Source organism: Telmatherina bonti (genome assembly GCF_933228915.1).
Source record: "Telmatherina bonti genome assembly, chromosome: 3".
Taxonomy (NCBI): domain Eukaryota; kingdom Metazoa; phylum Chordata; class Actinopteri; order Atheriniformes; family Telmatherinidae; genus Telmatherina; species Telmatherina bonti.
The window spans coordinates 8,581,922-8,600,981 of NC_136621.1; the positions used below are offsets into that span (position 1 = coordinate 8,581,922).

The 19,060-nt window shown below is 40.9% G+C and overlaps 1 protein-coding gene across 2 annotated transcripts in view; it reads left to right on the forward strand.

Annotated features, from left to right (window-relative positions):
• The window catches only part of grk4 (G protein-coupled receptor kinase 4), a gene marked incomplete at its 3' end in the record, with an annotated part of 65,832 nt that overhangs the window by 15,841 nt on the left and 30,931 nt on the right, over positions 1-19,060 (forward strand). For both annotated transcript variants that reach the window (XM_079238189.1, XM_079238188.1), the window contains exons 2-4: positions 5,049-5,144; positions 16,545-16,657; positions 17,692-17,769. In XM_079238189.1, the coding sequence (XP_079094315.1) occupies positions 5,049-5,144; positions 16,545-16,657; positions 17,692-17,769 (287 nt within the window). The remainder of the gene's footprint in view (positions 1-5,048; positions 5,145-16,544; positions 16,658-17,691; positions 17,770-19,060) is intronic.

The window sequence follows — 19,060 nt, forward strand, 5'->3', positions numbered from 1 at the left end:
TAATTTTTTTTTGTTTCTTTCTTGTGACAATTATGGAGAAAAGAAATAATTGAGGGAAAAAAGACCTTAGTTAACTAGGTTAATAACTAGGTTTTTTTTTCACATGTTTGTTTGCTTTTTCCTGTATTTACCTTGTGGCGCTTGGAAAAGGGCGACAGAAAGATGAAAAATATTATTGGAAAAGTTTGCCTAGTTTTTCCATGAATTACACTTTTCACAACAAAAAGTGTTTACGCGTGTAGGTTATGAGGCAAATGACAGATTTGTGTACAGGCTGTAAACCAGAGATACAAGTTTGATTGGTACTGACATATCATGAGGTCACTGCAGTGACCTCACATATCACTGCAGTCATGAGGTCTGGAGCTGACAAAGGCATGCATGGTCTTCTTCAGGTCACTGTGGCCGAGGAATGGCTTTACTTTGGACAACAGGTAAAACTGCAAAAAGCTTGTTTTTTTTACAACAAAATCAACCTGTTTGTCTAGTTTTAAACAACTGTCCAGTTTCACTCCAGATTTCAGAGGTGAGTGTGCACAGTAGACAGTAAGATGTTTTTTGCAGGTGTTTGACCATTGTGACCCTTGTGTACATGTTGAAGCCGTCACATGCTGGAACATCTGGTGTCTGCTGAACTTCAGGGCAGAGGATTTCCCTGTCAGTTGTCATCAAACTGTCGGGCTTTACGTCAGATGTGTTATGAAATGATGGGACAAACGGCAAAAGATCTATTTAAAGATGGTGTGAATCTGCTGACTTTGAAGTCAGATGTGAATTTTATCTTTCTGCTTTTCAGTCAAACATAATTTTTATGCCAAACTAAATAATATTTCACTAGATAGGCAATTATTTTTTCTTCCCTCTTTTTGGTCTTGCAGTTTCAGACTGGTTGGCAAAATTGAATAAACTTGTATTGATCTTTCGATTAAATTTTTTTGGTACTTATAAAATAGTTATGGAGAATTAAATGCGTCTTTTCAATTTTATAAGAAGGATAATAGTTTTCAGTATGAATGTAGATGTCTTATTATTTTGGCACCAATATTTGTTTCTCAACAAAGAGATCAGTTAGATAGAAAATGAGAAAATGACTTTTTGTAGTCCACCTATCTTGACTATGTAGATAAATATGCCCATTTCTTTGCTGTAGTAGTGCTGTGGGTTATGCTTTGGTAATTAATTAGATTTTCAAAAGTCTGACTCAAAGCACTAAGTTTTTAAACTCTTGTTTTAGGTCATCTGTGTACAGATTAAACTGGATCTTTGGTAGGAGCTAGTCTCTATTAAGCCATTGACAGACTATGAAGTAGTTATTTGTGGTGGTCTGATTGACCTAAACACCAAGTGGACACTGTATTACAGCAAAAGGCTCCTTTCATTTCACATGATGTTTAATATGCCATTATTCTGCAATGCTTTCCAATCAATGGAGTTCTGACACATGTTGAATTTGTTTTTTTCTTCATTGATTACTACCATTGTTGCTGACTCAGGTGTGCATCAACTTTGAATCCATCTATGAGTGCAATCGCTTCAGGATAGTCCTCTAGCCTCGGTCCAATTGGGGATTCGACTCAGTTGTAGGGGGGGGTGTATCCATTCAGACAGAGATTGGTCAAACATGCTAAACCTTTACAATAATATATCCCCATTCTTACCAAAGGTGGTGCTGCACTAGTATTTAGCAAAAGAGAGGACAGGACCCTCATGAAGAAGAAAATTCTGTTGCGAGTTAAATATAGAACATGAAACTATCGCTGTTTTGTTTGTTTTTATTTTGTGTCTGTAAGTATACTGCAGAAATACACTGCAGCAATGACCGCAGTATGAACAACTGACGAGGCAGAGGGCTCTTAATGTGATTGCTATGTATTTACTCACAATGCAGTGCTACTTCAAATGCAGGAAGTGACTTTTCTTTGTAAGCTGCTTCTTGTATTTGAGCTGCTTGAAATGGGTTGAGACCTGCATTCGTAAGCAGACCGAGTCCACTTCTTTGGTTCGAATCAGAGTTTGTTTGGCGCATTTGCATTTCCCCAAAAGGAACCGGACCTTCCGAGCAAACGGACTTTGATTAGAATAAAAAAAAGGCTGATGTGAACGTGCCATATATTTCACTTTAATGCTCTTTGTAATGAGGCGATGGTGCACAAAGGAGTCACTACTTTAAAAAGGCAGTTTAAAAATGACCTCTTGTTTTTAAAGCCGTCTGACTACTGTTGACGGCAACAGGGTTGTTGTTGTTGTTGTGAGAACAGTTTAAGGCTTTTTTATTCCACTGGTTTGAAACCTACTATCAACAGCTAACATCTGGTTTAAGTGCAATAGAAAGTGTTAGCTTTCAGACTAATATGTTACTCTGAAGTAGTTGCAGGTGTCTTTTTCTGGTTCCAGTTGGCATTGATGGGTTCTTAACATCCGGGGCTGGCATGCTAATTTTTACTGAGTATTCTGGTGTGAGGGCAAGAAAAGTTGGAGCAGCTTGATTTTTCTTGAGAGAAACTTGTTTACTAATTGTATAATCCCATATGGAGGCTTTAACATCTTGTTGAGTTGTGAACATTAGTCCACAAGCTAAACAAGGTGTTGTTGATCTAATGTGGAACATGAACATTGCCAACATCACTTTTCCCTGCAGATTTGTTTCAAGGCAGATTTTTATGCACAGCTGAGGTGAAATGAGCGAAGGCTTACGGAGTCTACTTCATACTCCTACTCATGCTGAAATGATGATGGCTCACAGAACGTTAGGCCTGAGAGAGAAAGAGGTCGGAAGCTGGATTCCTCTCAGGAGAAATGCTCAGAGTTCACAAACTTGTAAATGAGTTGTTGGTGTGAGAACACCCTGATAACACAATTCATTAAAATACTTAATATTTGTCCTTGGAGAGCTTCAGTCCAGTTTAAGTTGACGGCTTACAAATCTATTAAATGATGTGAGAAAAACAGATGTGCAGTGTATTTTTAGACATTATATTAAGGTGTTCATTTAGATGTGTCCTTGACAGTAGAGTGCCAGATGGAAATTGGGGGTAGGGGTCTACGGGGAATAACAAGGGTGACAATGTAGACGTGGTTGCACCTAACCATCAAGGTGCCCCACAGATGATTCTCTTACAAGTTGGTAAAAGATCTCTCAGCTGGATCCTTGGTCATAATGCTGGAAATCTTAAGTTTAACCAAAAGGGATTATAGAGAAAATAATGAGAAAAGATTGTTTTGAATATTAACTTACATATAAAATATTGGTTTCTGGATTTTGTTTGGACGGCTAATGTTTTATCATTAAATCTGATCACAGCTGCAAGAGCACAGGATGACACAGATACTACACAGGCACATGCACAGACTGTTTTTTAAAAATCTACACACACTTCTGTTTTTTTCTCCCAATTTATTAATATACAGTTAAAAACACATGGCAGGTTGTCATCAGAGAGGCTTTTTTTTTTTCTTTCATTTTCTGTTGTAAGGAGCAGATATCTCAATCCACCCCTACTCGGATTAAAACTACCAGTGCGACTGTTAAATTCCTATGAAAAGCTGAGTCTAGGAAATGACCAAAGTCCTGTGAAGAGTACTGTGGTGCATCAAAGTCATTCACCTCAGACTGCCCAACACCAATCTTTTTGTGTGTGTGTGTGTGTGTGTGTGTGTGTGTGTGTGTGTGTGTGTGTGTGTGTGTGTGTGTGTGTGTGTGTGTGTGTGTGTGTGTGTGTGTGTGTGTGTGTGTGTGTGTGTGTGTGTGTGTGTGTGTGTGTGTGTGTGTGTGAGAGAGAGAGAGAGATAATCTGTAAACGATAAAATTATATTTGGCTAATATATGACAGAGCTGTTCTTTGTGTTTGAGGTGTGTGTGCCCCATTATCTCTAAACCTGTCAACATTCTTCATCGCATGTGGTCTCATAATGCATGGAGGTGACTAGTGAGATGAGCCAGTTGGCCCTAGTTCTGGTCACACCAATCCAAGCCAATCCAATTTATTTATAGAGCTCCTTAAACAAAACATTGTTGACCAAAGTTCTGAATTGTGAAACCAAGGCAGAGGTACAGCCAGGCAGCGCATTTAATCTACATGACAACTCCATGATTTAGCATGAGCAGAGGATTAAAATCCCAAACATTTGCCGAGTAATGCAGGTCCAGGCACTCAGTGATTTAGAATAACAGGCTTTAAATGAAAATGGGCAACAGTAATAAAAGAATATTTAGATTTTTGAGTAAAGTGCAGTGTGAAAGCAAACTAAATTAAAGAAAGTTGTTTTTTTTCTTCTTAATTCTCTCCCCAACTGAACAGAGTAACCTTGATTGTGACTGGTCCTGTAATCATAGCTGAGCCATCAGTCCTCTTTTTCTAGATGTATTCTTCAGGTGGTAAAAGGCTATTTTGGTCACTGCTTTAATGTGGGTGCTGAAAGTTAGCTCGCAGTCCAAAAGGATGGCAAGACTTTTGGCTTGATCAGTTTTAACATTGCTGACTGATGCTGGGTAATAATCTTTGGACTGTCATCTCTGTTTCCAGACAGACTAGGTTCAGTTTTATCTTTTATTTACCGAATAAAAATGTTTGCACATCCATGCAGGGAAGCTTTTGTCTGTCTCATCAGATGGCCCTGTGAGCGCTGGACTGTGCTGTGCCATAGAGCTGAGTGTCATCAGCGTAACTAATCACATACTTTTAACTGTTTCCAAGATCGGAGTGAGTGGGAGCATGTGAATGGTGAACAATAGCGGGCCCAATACAAAGCCTTGAGGAACTCTGTACTTAATCAGAGTTTCAGGTATAGATCTACAATTATCACTTGATATAAGCTGGATTCAGACTAGTTTAGACCCAGTTTGAATTTTCCTGCCTAATTTTTCCAGATGGTCTAATAGGATGTAATGGTCAACTGTTTCCACCACTAAGGTCAACTCACCAGAGTGCTCATAAACATACTTGACTTATTGTTGGAGTGAAAATGCCACTTGGTGGATGTTGCTGGAGACTGACTTCTTTTGTTCTGGCAGCAGTTTCATTCACATCTCCTCTTTTTGTGTCTCTCAGGTGGAGGAGGAAAGAGAAACGGTCGCAGCAAGAAATGGAAGGAGATGCTGAAACTCCCACACATCAGCCAGTGTGAGGAACTTTGCCGCACTATTGGTACGACAAATGGAGTGTGTGTGTGTGTGTGTGTGTGTGTGTGTGTGTGTGTGTGTGTGTGTGTGTGTGTGTGAGGCATAACGATGATTTGCCATGTAGTGTCGTTGGGGCGGGTCTGGCTGTGGGAGGAAGTTCAGATTGGACTTCCTTCCTGTTTCTACCCGTCTCCACCCGCGGTTACAGGCAGGGGACAGGAAACTGTGTGTGTGTGACGGAGACGGGGAAACGACCCACACAGTTGCGTCTTAATATCAAAGTCTCTTTTTCAACATTGCATGTGTGTTTGATAAAACATCAAATCAAAACAATTTCACTGAGCTTCCTTCCTTCTCTCGACATGCAGGTTCAACTTGAAAGTGCTGGCAGGATTGTCTCTTTGTGGCCTAGACAAGTGCCCTCACTCTCGGGCTATGTTGGTTTCTCACCCGCCATGGTCTGCTGAATGCCACAGCACAAATTTGTGTGTGTAATAGTGCGTCAGAGCTGTCTCTGCCAGAGATTGCAGTGCTACCCTCCCCCACATACTCGCATACCCTCCCTCTTCTGCATCTCCATGCATCCCCCTTCCACTATCAGTATCTCTCTCTCTGTCTTCTTCCATTTTCCAACTGCTTTAGAGAGCGGTAGAAGAGTAGCGTTATGGCGGGAAAAAGTGAAACACCGAAACAGAGAGAGACAGAAAGCAGCATTTTAGAATAAGAGCGAAGAACAGAAGAGGATAACAACTGCACATACTCAGTGTTATCTCTTACTCAGCTCTGATTGTGTTCTTGTCATCATGTCTCCATATCCCAAATCATCATTCAGAGATCTAATTATCCTGAACATGAATCTGTCATCAGCGGTAATTATCTGCTTGCAAACAGCACATAAATGTCACCCTCAGCAAGCTTTCTAGTTTTCTTACTGTGCACATTTTCTTCCATTGGGATTTCAGCTGTGCTAAGTATCCCAAAAAATGGTTAATAGGTGCTTGTGTGTGTGTGTGCGTGCGTGCGTGCGTGCGTGCGTGCGTGTTCATAGACACCGGCTGTCAAGGTTTATACGTCAGAGTGGCATTGATGCTATTGCATAATTTCCCTATCACATAAAGTGCAAGATGAAAATAATCCTCCCTGTATAATTAAGCAAGCAGACGTGCAGTTATGTACACACACACACACACACACATACATCACGTGCACAAATGGATACAGTATAGCAGCTGATAGCAGTGACTTTGTTGTGTCTTGATAAAGTCAGGCATTTGACCTTAGCCTTGACAAGTGAGCAGTGGTTCTAGGAAGTCCAGATTACATTATGTGGGCTGCAGCCACTTTGTCTGGGAACCCCAGCCGCTCATTTTCCTCTGCTTTATCCAGCCAGTGCGTACAGCACATGCTTATATTAATTTTCAGCTGTGTGTGGCCATGCTGGCTCGTTTAACCCTTAAACCTCTGCTTCGTTGCCGGCTCCCCCGTGCTCTTTCACCCAAGTCTTCAATGACTTCTCAGAGCCATTGGTATGTCACTGTGGGGTGAATTGTGTTTGATTGCTTACCCTTTTATGTAATCTACAGAAGTTTTCCGGGCATTTGTATCACATCTATCGGGTTTACAGTCTGGCCACAAGATGTAGTGTATATTCAGAGACACTCCAAAATTAGAGATCCATGATACCATAATTATTTATCAAAATACAGATTGCTACTATGTTGCTAATAGACTTTTGTTCCTGGAAATGATAATTTTTATGGAAATTATGAAATTATAAGTCTTTTTCCATCAAACTGTTGACCAATTAGAGAGCTTAAAATGAAGGTTATGTCTGTCTGAAATGACTGATCTTCAAAAAGACGGTTCTGATGCGTCCTGGTGCAAAAAAAAAAAGAGCTGAGCTGTAGCTGGTTTTATTAGGACAGACAGTAAATAGTAGCATTATTACTGCAACTAGCAAAGAAAATAGCTGGAGCAAAAAGTGTGTGCTGTGGCTGTGTGTGTGTGTGTGTGTTTCAGTGGCAATAAGACTTAAGAGAAAGAGATGCAGATTAGAAAAACTTGGTCACTGTAGAGGAGGGATGGGCAACTCCGGTCCTAAAAAGCTGCAGTCCTGCAGGTGTTCGGAGCTTCCTGATGCAACACATCCTGATATCCATCAGACTTAATCAGCAAACTGGTGCACAGCTTGACATCAAACTCTGCACAAGTCTGCTAGTTACCCATCTGAGTCAGGTGTACTGCAGCAGGGAAACTCTGAACACCGTGGCCGTTGAGGACTGGAGTCGCCCATCCCTACTGTAGAGTGTTATGTTTTTCAATTTGGGGGTGTGGGGTAGGAGGGGAGGAGCTTTTGATATGTGAACACACTTGTTTTTACACAATTTTAGCAACTGAGGTTGTTAAAAAAAACAAAACAAAACAAAGTATGCATAGTGACTTTGCTTAAAAGGGTTGAGCCTCTACATGCATTTTTAAATGACCAAGAAAAAAAAAAGAAGGGTGGGCCAATAATAGAAAAAAAAAACCTGTCCTGAAAGCAGAGGTTTTTTTCAGTGCAGGCTAAAAGCTCTCCATGCATTTGGCCAGTGCTAAGCTCTGTACATGCAGAGCAGTCATTGAGCTTTCACACATTCACATAAAGCTGGCAATTCATCGTCTAACTAATTGGTCCGTCTTGGCTAAAATTGAAATTTTAATTAAGTTGTCATTGCAGCTTACTTCGCTGGCAAAGACATTTCCTAGACCCAGCCTTTTCAACTCAACAATGCTTCCTTTTTCCTTTTCCTGGCCCATTTTTTCTGACACCTCACCATCTTGCACACTCTTTCTCTTATTCAGCACCCGGGAGAGGTTTCCCTTACGCAAGGCGGAAATTTTTCATTGGTAGAAATGCTGGCCCGTCACTATTATTCAAATATTTTAGAGTCTGGAAACGGTGCAGGGACACACCGCCCCTAAGCCAGGCTGAAGAAACTGGTTTTTCAAGCATCCAAAATGTAATGGTGAACACAATGAGACCAGTCTTTAGATTTCCTTCCAGAAAATGATAACAATTTAGTGTTATTTCAGTGTAAACATGCAAGTATTAGCTAAAGAATTTACTCTGATGTTTATAGCTTGAGTGATTTAATGTAAAAAAAAATCTTATTTTCCGTTTACTTGAACATGTGATAGTTGGTGCTCTTTTGGTTTTAAAAAAAAATTGTTTACTAGAAAAGAAACTTGTTTGTAAAGCAAGTTATGAAAACAGAGATACTGAAATTATTCATGTTTCCTGGAATATATTTGTTGCCAAGTTTCAGTTGTCCATGGATCATAAAAATGCAAACAAACAAGATTCACGACTTTACAGCTTTAATAATCCCCAAAGGGGGATGGTTTCAAAATAGTTTCTAAATACTTAAAAACACATTTGAGAGAAAAAAAGAACAAAATGATACAAAAAGCACAACAGAAGGAGGATTGTGGTGTCCTTCAGTTTCTGTGTGGGTGAAATGTTGGCAGAATAATGAAGTTAATCATGTCAGTTACACATAAAAAGTACTTGCATGATCCATCCATCCATCCATTCTTTGCTGCTTTTCTGGGGTCGGGTCGTGGGGGCAGCAGCAGCCTGAGCAGGGAAGTCCAGACCCCTCTCTCCCCAGCCACAATTGCGAGCTCCTCAAGGGGGATCCCAAGGTGTTTCCAGGCCAGCCGAGAGATAAAGTCCCTCCAGCGTGTCCTGGCTCTTCCCCGGCGTCTCCTCCAGCAGGGCTGTGCCGGGAAACCTCACCAGAAAGGCTTTCTGGGACATCCTAACCAGATGCCTGAGCCACCTCAACTGGCTCCTCTCAGTGTCCGAGCTTCTCATCCTATCTCTAAGGGAGAGCCCGGCCACCCTGCGGAGGAAACTCATTTCAGCCGCCGGTGTTCGTGTTCTCCTTAGCTCCTTCTTCAGCACAACAGACCAGCGCAGAGTCTGCATTACTATAGACACTGCGCCGATCCTTGCATGTTGCGTGGCTTTATTTTAACAGTAAAAGCATACTATAATGACTGCAAATATGTCTTGTCACGGTAAATAACCAGAATGGCACAGCTTGCTATTAAATCCAAAAGTAAAAAAAAAACTAATTACTATATAGATTTCTCTTCATTTTATTAGATAAGTCTGCATTTTATCTACACCCGATTGATAAAGTTACCAATAATTTTTCTTCCTTTTGTCCTCTCCTGCATTTAGTCATCTACAAAAAGCTCATCTTTGTTCCTCAAATTCTTTGCTACAAAAAATGTCATGATCATCCACGGAGGAGCTGTTTAAACAAGTTTACTTCCAAGTTAGTATTACAATCGTTGTCTATTAGCAATCTTTTGCTTTCAACAAAATTAGAAACGCATGGCTGATGGCTCTGCCTTCCGACCTTTTACAAATCATTGTCTAGCAGTTGCAGACCCATGAACTAAGAAATTTGCTGATAAGCAGAAATCACCATGAGAGGGAAAGAAACTGTACCGTTTGAGCATCATTCCTCGTAGTCATGTGCTTCTAGCAACGATCTATAGAATACGCCTTTCCACTGAGGAGGAGGTTTGAAGCAACAACTGCTGTCAATAAAGTACGTATTTCATTAAATGGCAAAAATGGTAGATTTTTGTAAATTATACATATGCAATCTTATGCATGTGCGTAACTGTGATAAAGGGCAGATGGCAGGCTGTTCAGTGAAGTAGGTGTATTGAGTTCATCTTCACAGAGTAAACTGGAGCAATTCCAGACAGTTGTGTCATCAATTATTCCAGCTGATGAGGAGAGAAGTCATCCGAACAAGAAATAAGTTTCACTAGTTTCTCGTGAAGGAATGCAAGCGAGAAGCCTGGATTCGTGGGACTGACTGGCCTGGCGCTGAGTATGCAGTGCTCAGTTTGTCTGCGGTTAGCTGTCGGTCGACAAAGATGTGGACTATTGTCTGTCTGTGGAAATGAGGGGGATTTGAAAGACGTCTTAGTGAGCAGTAGTGAGTCCGTGGACATGAAATTGTCGAGGTATTTGCCGGCACCCACCATGTTTCCTGCATTTCAGCAGAAACATGACTGACCTACTTACTCAATAAGTTCTTAACCCTGCAACTAAATGAATCAAGAATATAACATATTTGTCCATATAAATGTAACTAATTTGTTAAATGATAGAGCTGATGCATAAATTAGTGGATCAGTGATGTTTCCATTTAAATGTGGTTAAAATGGTGGAAGTGGGCGTGGTGCAAACCTTGTCAGTTGGATGGTGATTTACTCATTCGGCCTTCTGTTTGGGCTGCTGTCTTTTCCTCCTCATGTCAAAAATGCACATCTTTGGTACCATCACCTCATAGTTTGCTCAGAAAACTGTGTGCATGCAGGCGGCTTGCTGGTGTTTCTTCACAGTAAACCAGTTAAAACATATTTCCTGTTAATGACTTCTTTTGGAGTTTGCATGTTTTCCTTGTGTATACATGAGTTCTCTCCAGGTACTCCGGCTTCCTCCCACCATCCAAAGACGTGCATGTTAGATTAATTGGTTCCTCTAAATTGTCTCTAGGTGTAAGTGTGAGCAGGAATGGTTGTTTGTCTCTCTGTGTTGGCCATGTGATGGACAGGTACACCTGTCCAGAGTGTACGCTGCCTCTCTCCTAATGGTTGGTAAGATAGGTTCCAGCTTCCCCTCAACCCTGAATGGACGGATGGATAACTTCTTACCTCTGTGATTTTGATAAGTGAAAAACACGTGTCTGAAATCACTTAAATTTCCTCTGTAAAGAACATAGCCCTGTTCACTTAACAACTTTCTGCCCTTCATTGTGGAAATGTGCATATATCCCATGTAATATGCATAAATTAAGAAAGAGGTCCATTGACCTCATGTGGTCAAAATTTGGGGTAAAATTACAAAACAGTTTACCTTTTTCCCCCTCAAAAGTAAAGAGGTAATTGTGACGGTTACCATGTTACACATCTATGTTTTTCACATTTAGAGAAAGTGGTAAAATGTTTAATTTAGATAGTTGCAAATATTTTTGGTGGTCCACCATTGCGATGGGCTTTCCTCAGTCCTGCACGGTGCTGAACACAACTAAGGACTAAATGCCAAAGCCAGCCTCCAAAAACTTTGTGATCCAATCAGGTAAACATCTGAGATTCTCCTGAAAGTATTTTGCTCTTCAGAGCAAGTTGAGTAATAAGATCCCACAGTGTATCCATGCACTCTTCGGCGCACTAAACAAAACAATATTCAACATGTTGAGGTGCTTTGAGGGTTGAGTTGCTGCACAGCAGCAGGAAACGCTGTGTAATAAACTGCAGGTGATAGAACTGTTGTGAGGATTTGATTTAGTGCTGCAGGTTGTCCTGTTGCTGTCACCACTCAGAAATTTTCATCCCCCGCATCCTTCGTCATCCTTCTCCTCCTCCTCCTCCTCTATCCACACAATCCGCATGTGTGTGGCCAATTTGTGTTTGCATGTTTGTCCTGTGTTTGTGCATGTCTGTCGAGCCGTGATGGAAAGTGTCCTGGTGGTCTTCCTCATTTGGTGAAAGAAGAAATATGAGTCAAACGGACGCCATTAGTTCTAATAAGAGGTGATCAGCTGCAAGGGATAAACATGCTGGTGCACTTACAGAAAACACACGTTTAACATACTGCATCTGGCAAACTTAACTTTATTTAAAAAAATCTTTATACAGTTCGAATATCTGTAGTTAATTGTTACAGAATATAAAACAAGCTGATGTAAAGTAGATTTTAACCATGTAAAAGCTTCTTATTTGAATATAGTTACGGTTAAACCAAGAAAAAACAAACAAGTCAATGCCAGCAGGAGTATAACTCGAAAGATGACAGTAAATGAAATGAAGTCTTGAGATTAATAATTAATTCTTATTCTGGACTTAAAGTTGCTTCACGAAATTCTTGCTTCATTATAAAAAAAACGTCTCATTTCTGCATCTTCAAGTCCATGTGGAATTACACACCGCTAAAGCTGCTAACGCGATCGACCCAATGTTGCAGTCGTTACTCAAAAGTAATTGATTACTTTCCCGTCTTACTTCTGTAAATTGTAATGAAATTACTTTGTCACTGCATTTGAAAAGTAACAACTACTTATTACTTTACTTAATTTACTGTGTAAATTGAAGGTTGGTAACTCGCCGAGGGCCAGAATATTTCTAACCAGCTGAATGGCGGCCAAGACAGCTGAAACCTGTTTTATCCTACTACATTGATCTGTTTCATTGTATTTATGTATTATATCCAAATGTAATCTGTGGGCTGAAACACGTTATTTGTATACTGCACGTGCTCCCTACATAAGCGGTTTTTTATTTACACTTGTATTTTTAACATCGTGTGGGCTCTTTCTGAAATTTATTAACCCACAGTTGATGAGAAAGTGAGACGGAATTGAACTTTACGCTGTAAACAGCTCCATGTCTGCACATTGACCAATAACTCTTGCAATCAGTTAATGTTAATATAATCTGACTGGCCAGGTAATACTGTCTATGGGCCAGTTTTGGCCTGTGGGCCACCAGTTACCAACCACTGGTGTAGATACATGGAACATGCGCTTGTAGACACATGCTCTGTAGTAAGAATTATGTCTTACTGTTAAAATCCACCAACAGGATAAAGTGAGCTATGAAACGGTCATGCCATGCTGATAAATAACACATTGATAGAAATGTTCATAAGCCTGAAGTCCCCGCAGCTCATCAACTACGTGTCCTTGTTTTAATTAGTCAAGTCTCTGTTGTATGTTTTTACTGCGAAAAGCACACTGATTATATTTATTATGAAATATCTTGTAACCATCAGCATTCTTACATCTCCGACAGCGGAGTGATTTCACACAGCAGCTGATCGATCAGATTGATCAGCCGGTATCACAGACAAAGGAGTTTCCTCCCACTCATCTGAAAAGTCAAAAGAATTTCAGTAGAATAAAAACATCTTGTTTTATTCTATGAAGTCTAGAGGTGGACACACAAGAGTTACCTCACTCACATCCATCTCAAAGGCATCATGTCCAGGCAAGGGGACACACACACACACACACACACACACACACACACACACACACACACACACACACACACACACACACACAGAACTGCAGACGCAGGGCAGATACAGCGTGGGTAACGCAGAAAAGCGCTCTACGACAGTATAGTAAAGTAATTTTAGTAAAGAATTTCATACATGACATTTTAAGTCTATCTCCAAACACTGACCGACCTGACTTAAGAAAAAAACAGAACATGTTTCATGTACATATTAACTTCATAAGATCAGCATATAATGTGCTTCCAAAAATCTGATCATTACCTGATATCTGGATTATACCAGTCTATGTGAAGTTGTCAGATTATTCAACAGAACATGTGCACCAATTAATCTGATATCCTTTATCAGATAACAATTATGATATTATGAATTATGATTATGAGGAATGAGATTAATAATAATAATAAGATAATGAGCCCTGTGATGGACTAGCGAGCTGTCCAGGGTGTATCCTGCCTTCGTCCAAAAAGACAGCTGGGATAGGCTCCAGCTTCCCCGCCACCCTGAATTGGATTAAGCGGTTTGGAAAATGAATGAATGAATGATTGAGAAATTAGATTAATACACCAACAATTTTTTGTCTATTAATCCGCATTTGTGCATTTAGACACATTTATTTGCCTTTTTTCTTTACCATGTGTTTATTTGAGAAGACAGAAATGAGGCAGTAACGAAATGAGCGGAAAGTGTAAAAGAAAAACACGGTGGCGTGCAGCAGCAGGAAGTCTGCATGTAAATGACGCATAACATTCACATGCAGACTGTTTTGTAGCTTAATAGCAGCTAATGCCAACGCTGCAGGCACTGCCATGTTCAACAAAGACTGGATGTTTTGAAACAAACAGGAAACTGTGTCACTATGTACCTGCTGCAATAAATGTAGACGGGTTCGTGGAACAGGACATCTCCGAAACGCACGCAGATGAGTTTGATAAGACTTTTAAAATTTTCCGATTGCTTCAGTCTAGAGAGTGTTTCTCAAATGTTTTGAGCTACGGCCCCCAAGTTAATGCATCTTAGTGTGTGTGACCCCCACGCCCACGTCACGACCAAGCAATTCTTTGTGCGATATGTCATATTGGTCATCTTGCAACCGTCCTCTAAATGTCTGTCTGGAAAACTGTCGTATATCATCAGGAGAACAAAATGGTTTTAGATTTAGTTTACTGCTGTGAGGAAACACCTACATGCTCAAAATCAGCTTCTCTCCCCGAGACGATGCCAAATTCAGCTTTTTGATATGACGTGTATGAAATTTGTTTAAAGGGTGCTATGATGGTATTTGGAGTTTTCTGAGCTTTCTACAGTGTTACAGTGTTGAATCCTCATCAGACATTGAACGGCACCGTTTTTTATCACCTAAACGCATGTTTGAGTTTGAGTTTGAGTTCCAGCACGCTCTCCGTTCGGTTTCCATGGCGACGAAAAACGTGTCGTTTTAGAGAGTTTTTTTCTACTTCAAAATCCTTGAGACGTCCCGGGGGATAAGGTTCGGTGATTGGTTACCTTCTACTGGTTAACAAGGGCATGTACAAATACATCAGGCGGGTGGAAAACGTGGGATAAAGTTATTTCCAACGATGGCTGGTGAGTTTACCAAAGAGAGACATCCTGCTGCATTCGTTGCTGTGGGTTGCTGTTTTCCACTTCGTTTTCAGGCTCTGATTCAGGTTCCAACATGTAGGGCTGTATGCTATGTGTTGACATTGTATTTTGTGTTTTTTATTGAGTTTATATTAGCTTAATCGTTCTGTTTATGAGATGTTACAATGACGGCGGGGCTTAATGCGGAAGAGTCTCAATCCACTCGTTTTGCCCACAGGCTGATCTGACAGCCTACGGAGAGGGTCGGTCTGAAGTAAATAAAGCGATTTGTGACAACAACTCGATCAATCCCAGCCCTTCTGGGCTCAGAAATAAAAATAAACTAGCCTGAAATACACATATTAGTTCCACTTTATTGTGTTAAGAAATGAAGGTGCTAATTTTACAGATTTGTCTCGGCATTAAGGGTTCAACTTGGACAACCCTGTTTTATATTAGAAATGTAGGCTATTCAATTTTACAATTATCTGGTAGCCCCCAGGGGAGTCTCGACACCCAGTTTAGGAACCAACGGGCTGGATAAATCAGATAAATGAAATAATTAAAATCCCAAATTTAAGAATAATTGTAATATGGATGAATTGTATAAATGGTCATTTCCCCTGAAGTCATCTAAGATTCTCATGAGAGGTTGGAACTAAAGTTGTCGTGGGATGGGACAGTAACATTCAGAAGTAATCCTTGGTATATTCATCCACACACGACGGTAACTAGCAGTATTTAATAAATGTAATCATAAAACCATAAGTCACTGCAGATGTAGCAGATTCAGAGCCAGGAGTTTAATGGGACATGGACTTTGTGTTGGCACGAACACTCATGTTTTGCTTATTCTCAACAGTTTTAATATTTTCCTCAGACCAACAGGCAGAAAAAGTCGACTATCAACCACATATCCATGATTCTGCTGGCTGTTATTGAATCATCAGTCTGACCACATGATTTAGGTGAAGGTAGTAAATCAATGGAGTGAAACTGTTATTAATAATTAAAATCAGCTCAGGCCCTGTATCAACCCATCTGGGATTTTCAGTAGCGTCATGTGCAGTGTACAAAAGTAGTTATGAAGTTAAATGTGAGCCTTTCTGGAACTGATTTATTGGACTGCCATTTCCATTGAAGTTATGATTAAAGAAGTTAAAACTCTGGGATGATGTGTCCTCTGCGAGTTAAAAAGTTCTTCTTTGTCAGGTATTTATCCTTTTTTTGTGCAGATGATGGGGGGGAGATTGTGTGAAAGTGGGGTCATAAATTCATGTTGTGAATATTACCAGAAACCAGGGGATTGGATCACATGGTTTTACAGCTGGATAAATGATGTCAGTCAGATTTTATAGTCCAAAAACAGACAAAAGACATTGCAATCTCTGCAACAACGGAGCATCCTGATGGAACAAATCCCAATTTAACCTCCGTTCAGAGCAGCAAGTTTTTCCCTCACTGGGGAACTTATTTAACAAATTGCGTGTCATCACTGGTCTTTTAAGTTTTCATCAAGTTATTTATCAAGTTTGAATAAATTAATGATGTGAGGCACAGTAAGCTTGGTTCATTAGACGGTTATTTAACACTTTTAAATGACATTGTAAAGCCTACACTTGATTTTTAATAGATGTATGTCACTTTGGATAAAAGCATCTGCCAAATGACTGTAGAATAATAGTCTTAATGCTTATGCTCCCCCCCCCCCCCCCCCCCCCCCCCCCCCTTATATCTCTGTCTTCCTTTCAGAGAGGGACTATACCAGTCTATGTGAGAAGCAGCCCATTGGTCGGCTGTTGTTCCGTCAGTACTGTGACACACGGCCAGAGCTGAAGCGCTGCATCGAGTTTATGGATGCTGTGGTAAGACTTTAAACATGAAGCCTTTATTCTGTGATGTTTCTTGCTGTCCCTCTCCCTCTCAGAGCCATTTTCCTGCCTGGCTGTGCCTCTCAGCTCTGTTTTTCTCATATTCTCCATCTGTCAGTGGTCTCTAGTGAGACCAGCCTGGACTGGGCCCTGCAGAACTCGAAATGGGAGAGGGGAAGTCAGTGTGAAGTCTTCTGCCTACTCTTAGCAGCAGTGTGGGGAGGGGTAGGTGGAAGGGGCGGAGGGGTGATTAGCGACTTAGACGGGCTGTCAGAGTGGACCCCTCCCCTTCCTCTGTGCACTCCTCCATGAGGTCAAGCCCACGTCATAAGCAGGTCCCCTGGGTGAGCAGGCAAACACAGGCCCAAGCTTGTGTGTAGGCCCCTGGTGGTATGCGAGAAAGGAAAACAGGAGGGGGGGGGGGGGGGGGGGTCTATCATGCCTGTTTGAGAGCTCATGTTAGCGTTTTATTTGCAAGCTGCAAATGCCTGCAATTAGAAAAATGATCAAAATTTTGGATGCAAACAGTTGGTGATCATGTCTTGTTTCACACACACACACACACACACACACACTTTGATGTTCTTTATGTTTTTGCTGTGAAACATATCAGCTCGGCCAGTTCCCATTCCCTGCTGCAGAGCTTGCTTTAAAACAAAACACACAACTTTACCCAGTTAGATCACAGGCCACCTCCCCCATGTGAAGACCGAGTGAAAACTAAGTCATCATCCTGGTAGGTGACAGATGTGATCAGCAAACATAATGTAAGGCTGAACGTAATTTCCTTCCCAGTTAAATGTATTAATTAAGACGAGATGTTTGGCATTGCTAACATCTCACTATGATCCCACAAATCATTTCTATTTTCTTTATAACTTACCATCTTCCTCACCAAGTATGCCTTCCCTTTTGCCCTTCTCTCTCTTCCTCTCTCTGTCTCTCACCGCTTATTTGGAGAAGTATCAAAGATGGCTGAATGAGCGTGGTCTGGCGTGGTTGTTCACTCTTCTGTTTTTCTCTGACAGGCCATGTACCAGCTAGCTCCTGATGAGAAGAGGAGGGACTGTGGACTGAATGTTTTAGATACTTACTTCAATAATGGGGTAAGACACACAGACATGCCTACTTAATAATAGAGCTGGGTGACGTAAAAAAAAAAAAAAAATCGCTACCGGTTTTTAAAGAAATGCTGTGCATAAATTGGTATTTACACTTTAGCGCGCAACATTTTGAACAACCTGTTGGTGGAAATGCACATTGATGAAACTGTTCAGGTGAGGATGAAAACTGGAGTGTTTTCATTACCTTTTAAAGAAGCAGTTTCTAGAAAAATTGGCTCACAGTGGCATGGTGGTTAGCACTGTGGCCTCACAGCAAGATGGTCGCTGGTTCAATCCTTGACTGGGGTGAGGTTTGGTCAGTGGCCTTTCTATGTGGAGTTTGCATGTTCTCCCCGTGTATGCGTGGGTTCTCTCCGGGTACTCCAGCTTCCTCCCACCATCCAAAGAAATGCCTGTAGGCTAATTGGTTACTCTAAATCATCCCTAGGAGTTAGTGTGAGCGTGAGTGGTTGTTTGTCTCTGTGTGGCCCTGCGATGGACTGGCGAGCTGTCCAGGGTGTACCCTGCCTTTCGCCCAAAGATTGCTGGGATAGGCTCCAGCTTCCCCGTGACCCTGAATTGGATTAAGCGGTTTAGAAAATGAATGAATGAGTTTCTAGAAAAGATGCACCATATTGTCTATTATGCTGCTTGTTGTTACTTTGCTACACAATTCTATGCAAGAAAATTAAAGTGATTAAGTCCATTTCAGTGTGAAATAAAGACTCAAGAATAAGTAAGTGTAGAATAATAAGAAATAAAAGACATAGAAATAAAGAATAAAATCGGTGGAAAAGTTTCAAGTCTTTGACCTCAAGTCCAAGTCAACTCTCTCAAGTCTTTGCATGGAAGTCCAAGTCAAGTCTCATGGCTGAAGTCCACGTCAAGTCACAAGTCACGATGAGTAATCTGATGGAGTTAACATAACCTTGGTACAAAGACAGTCTAACATATTATCTTATTCTTTAGCCTTTTAAATAGGATAATTGTCCCTTAAGATTTGCCATAGTAGGCAGACTGTTGGCCATGTTGATGGGATTTGTAGTTTCAGATTGAATATAATGACCATGATCTTCCCAGGATGAAACGCTGGATGTCTCGTCTCATTGAGCTGAACCCCAGGCAGATCGGTTACAGTACTAACACGCTAATGTTTACACTGCTGTGGCTCTAAATGTGTTGCTAACACACATGCTAACATTAGCTTTCATATCAGTGACTAAACTCTCCAGGTGAGTTTTTAGGTAGATCAAGGTGGACGTGGTCAATTCAGCTTGCAGTTTCACGATCGTAT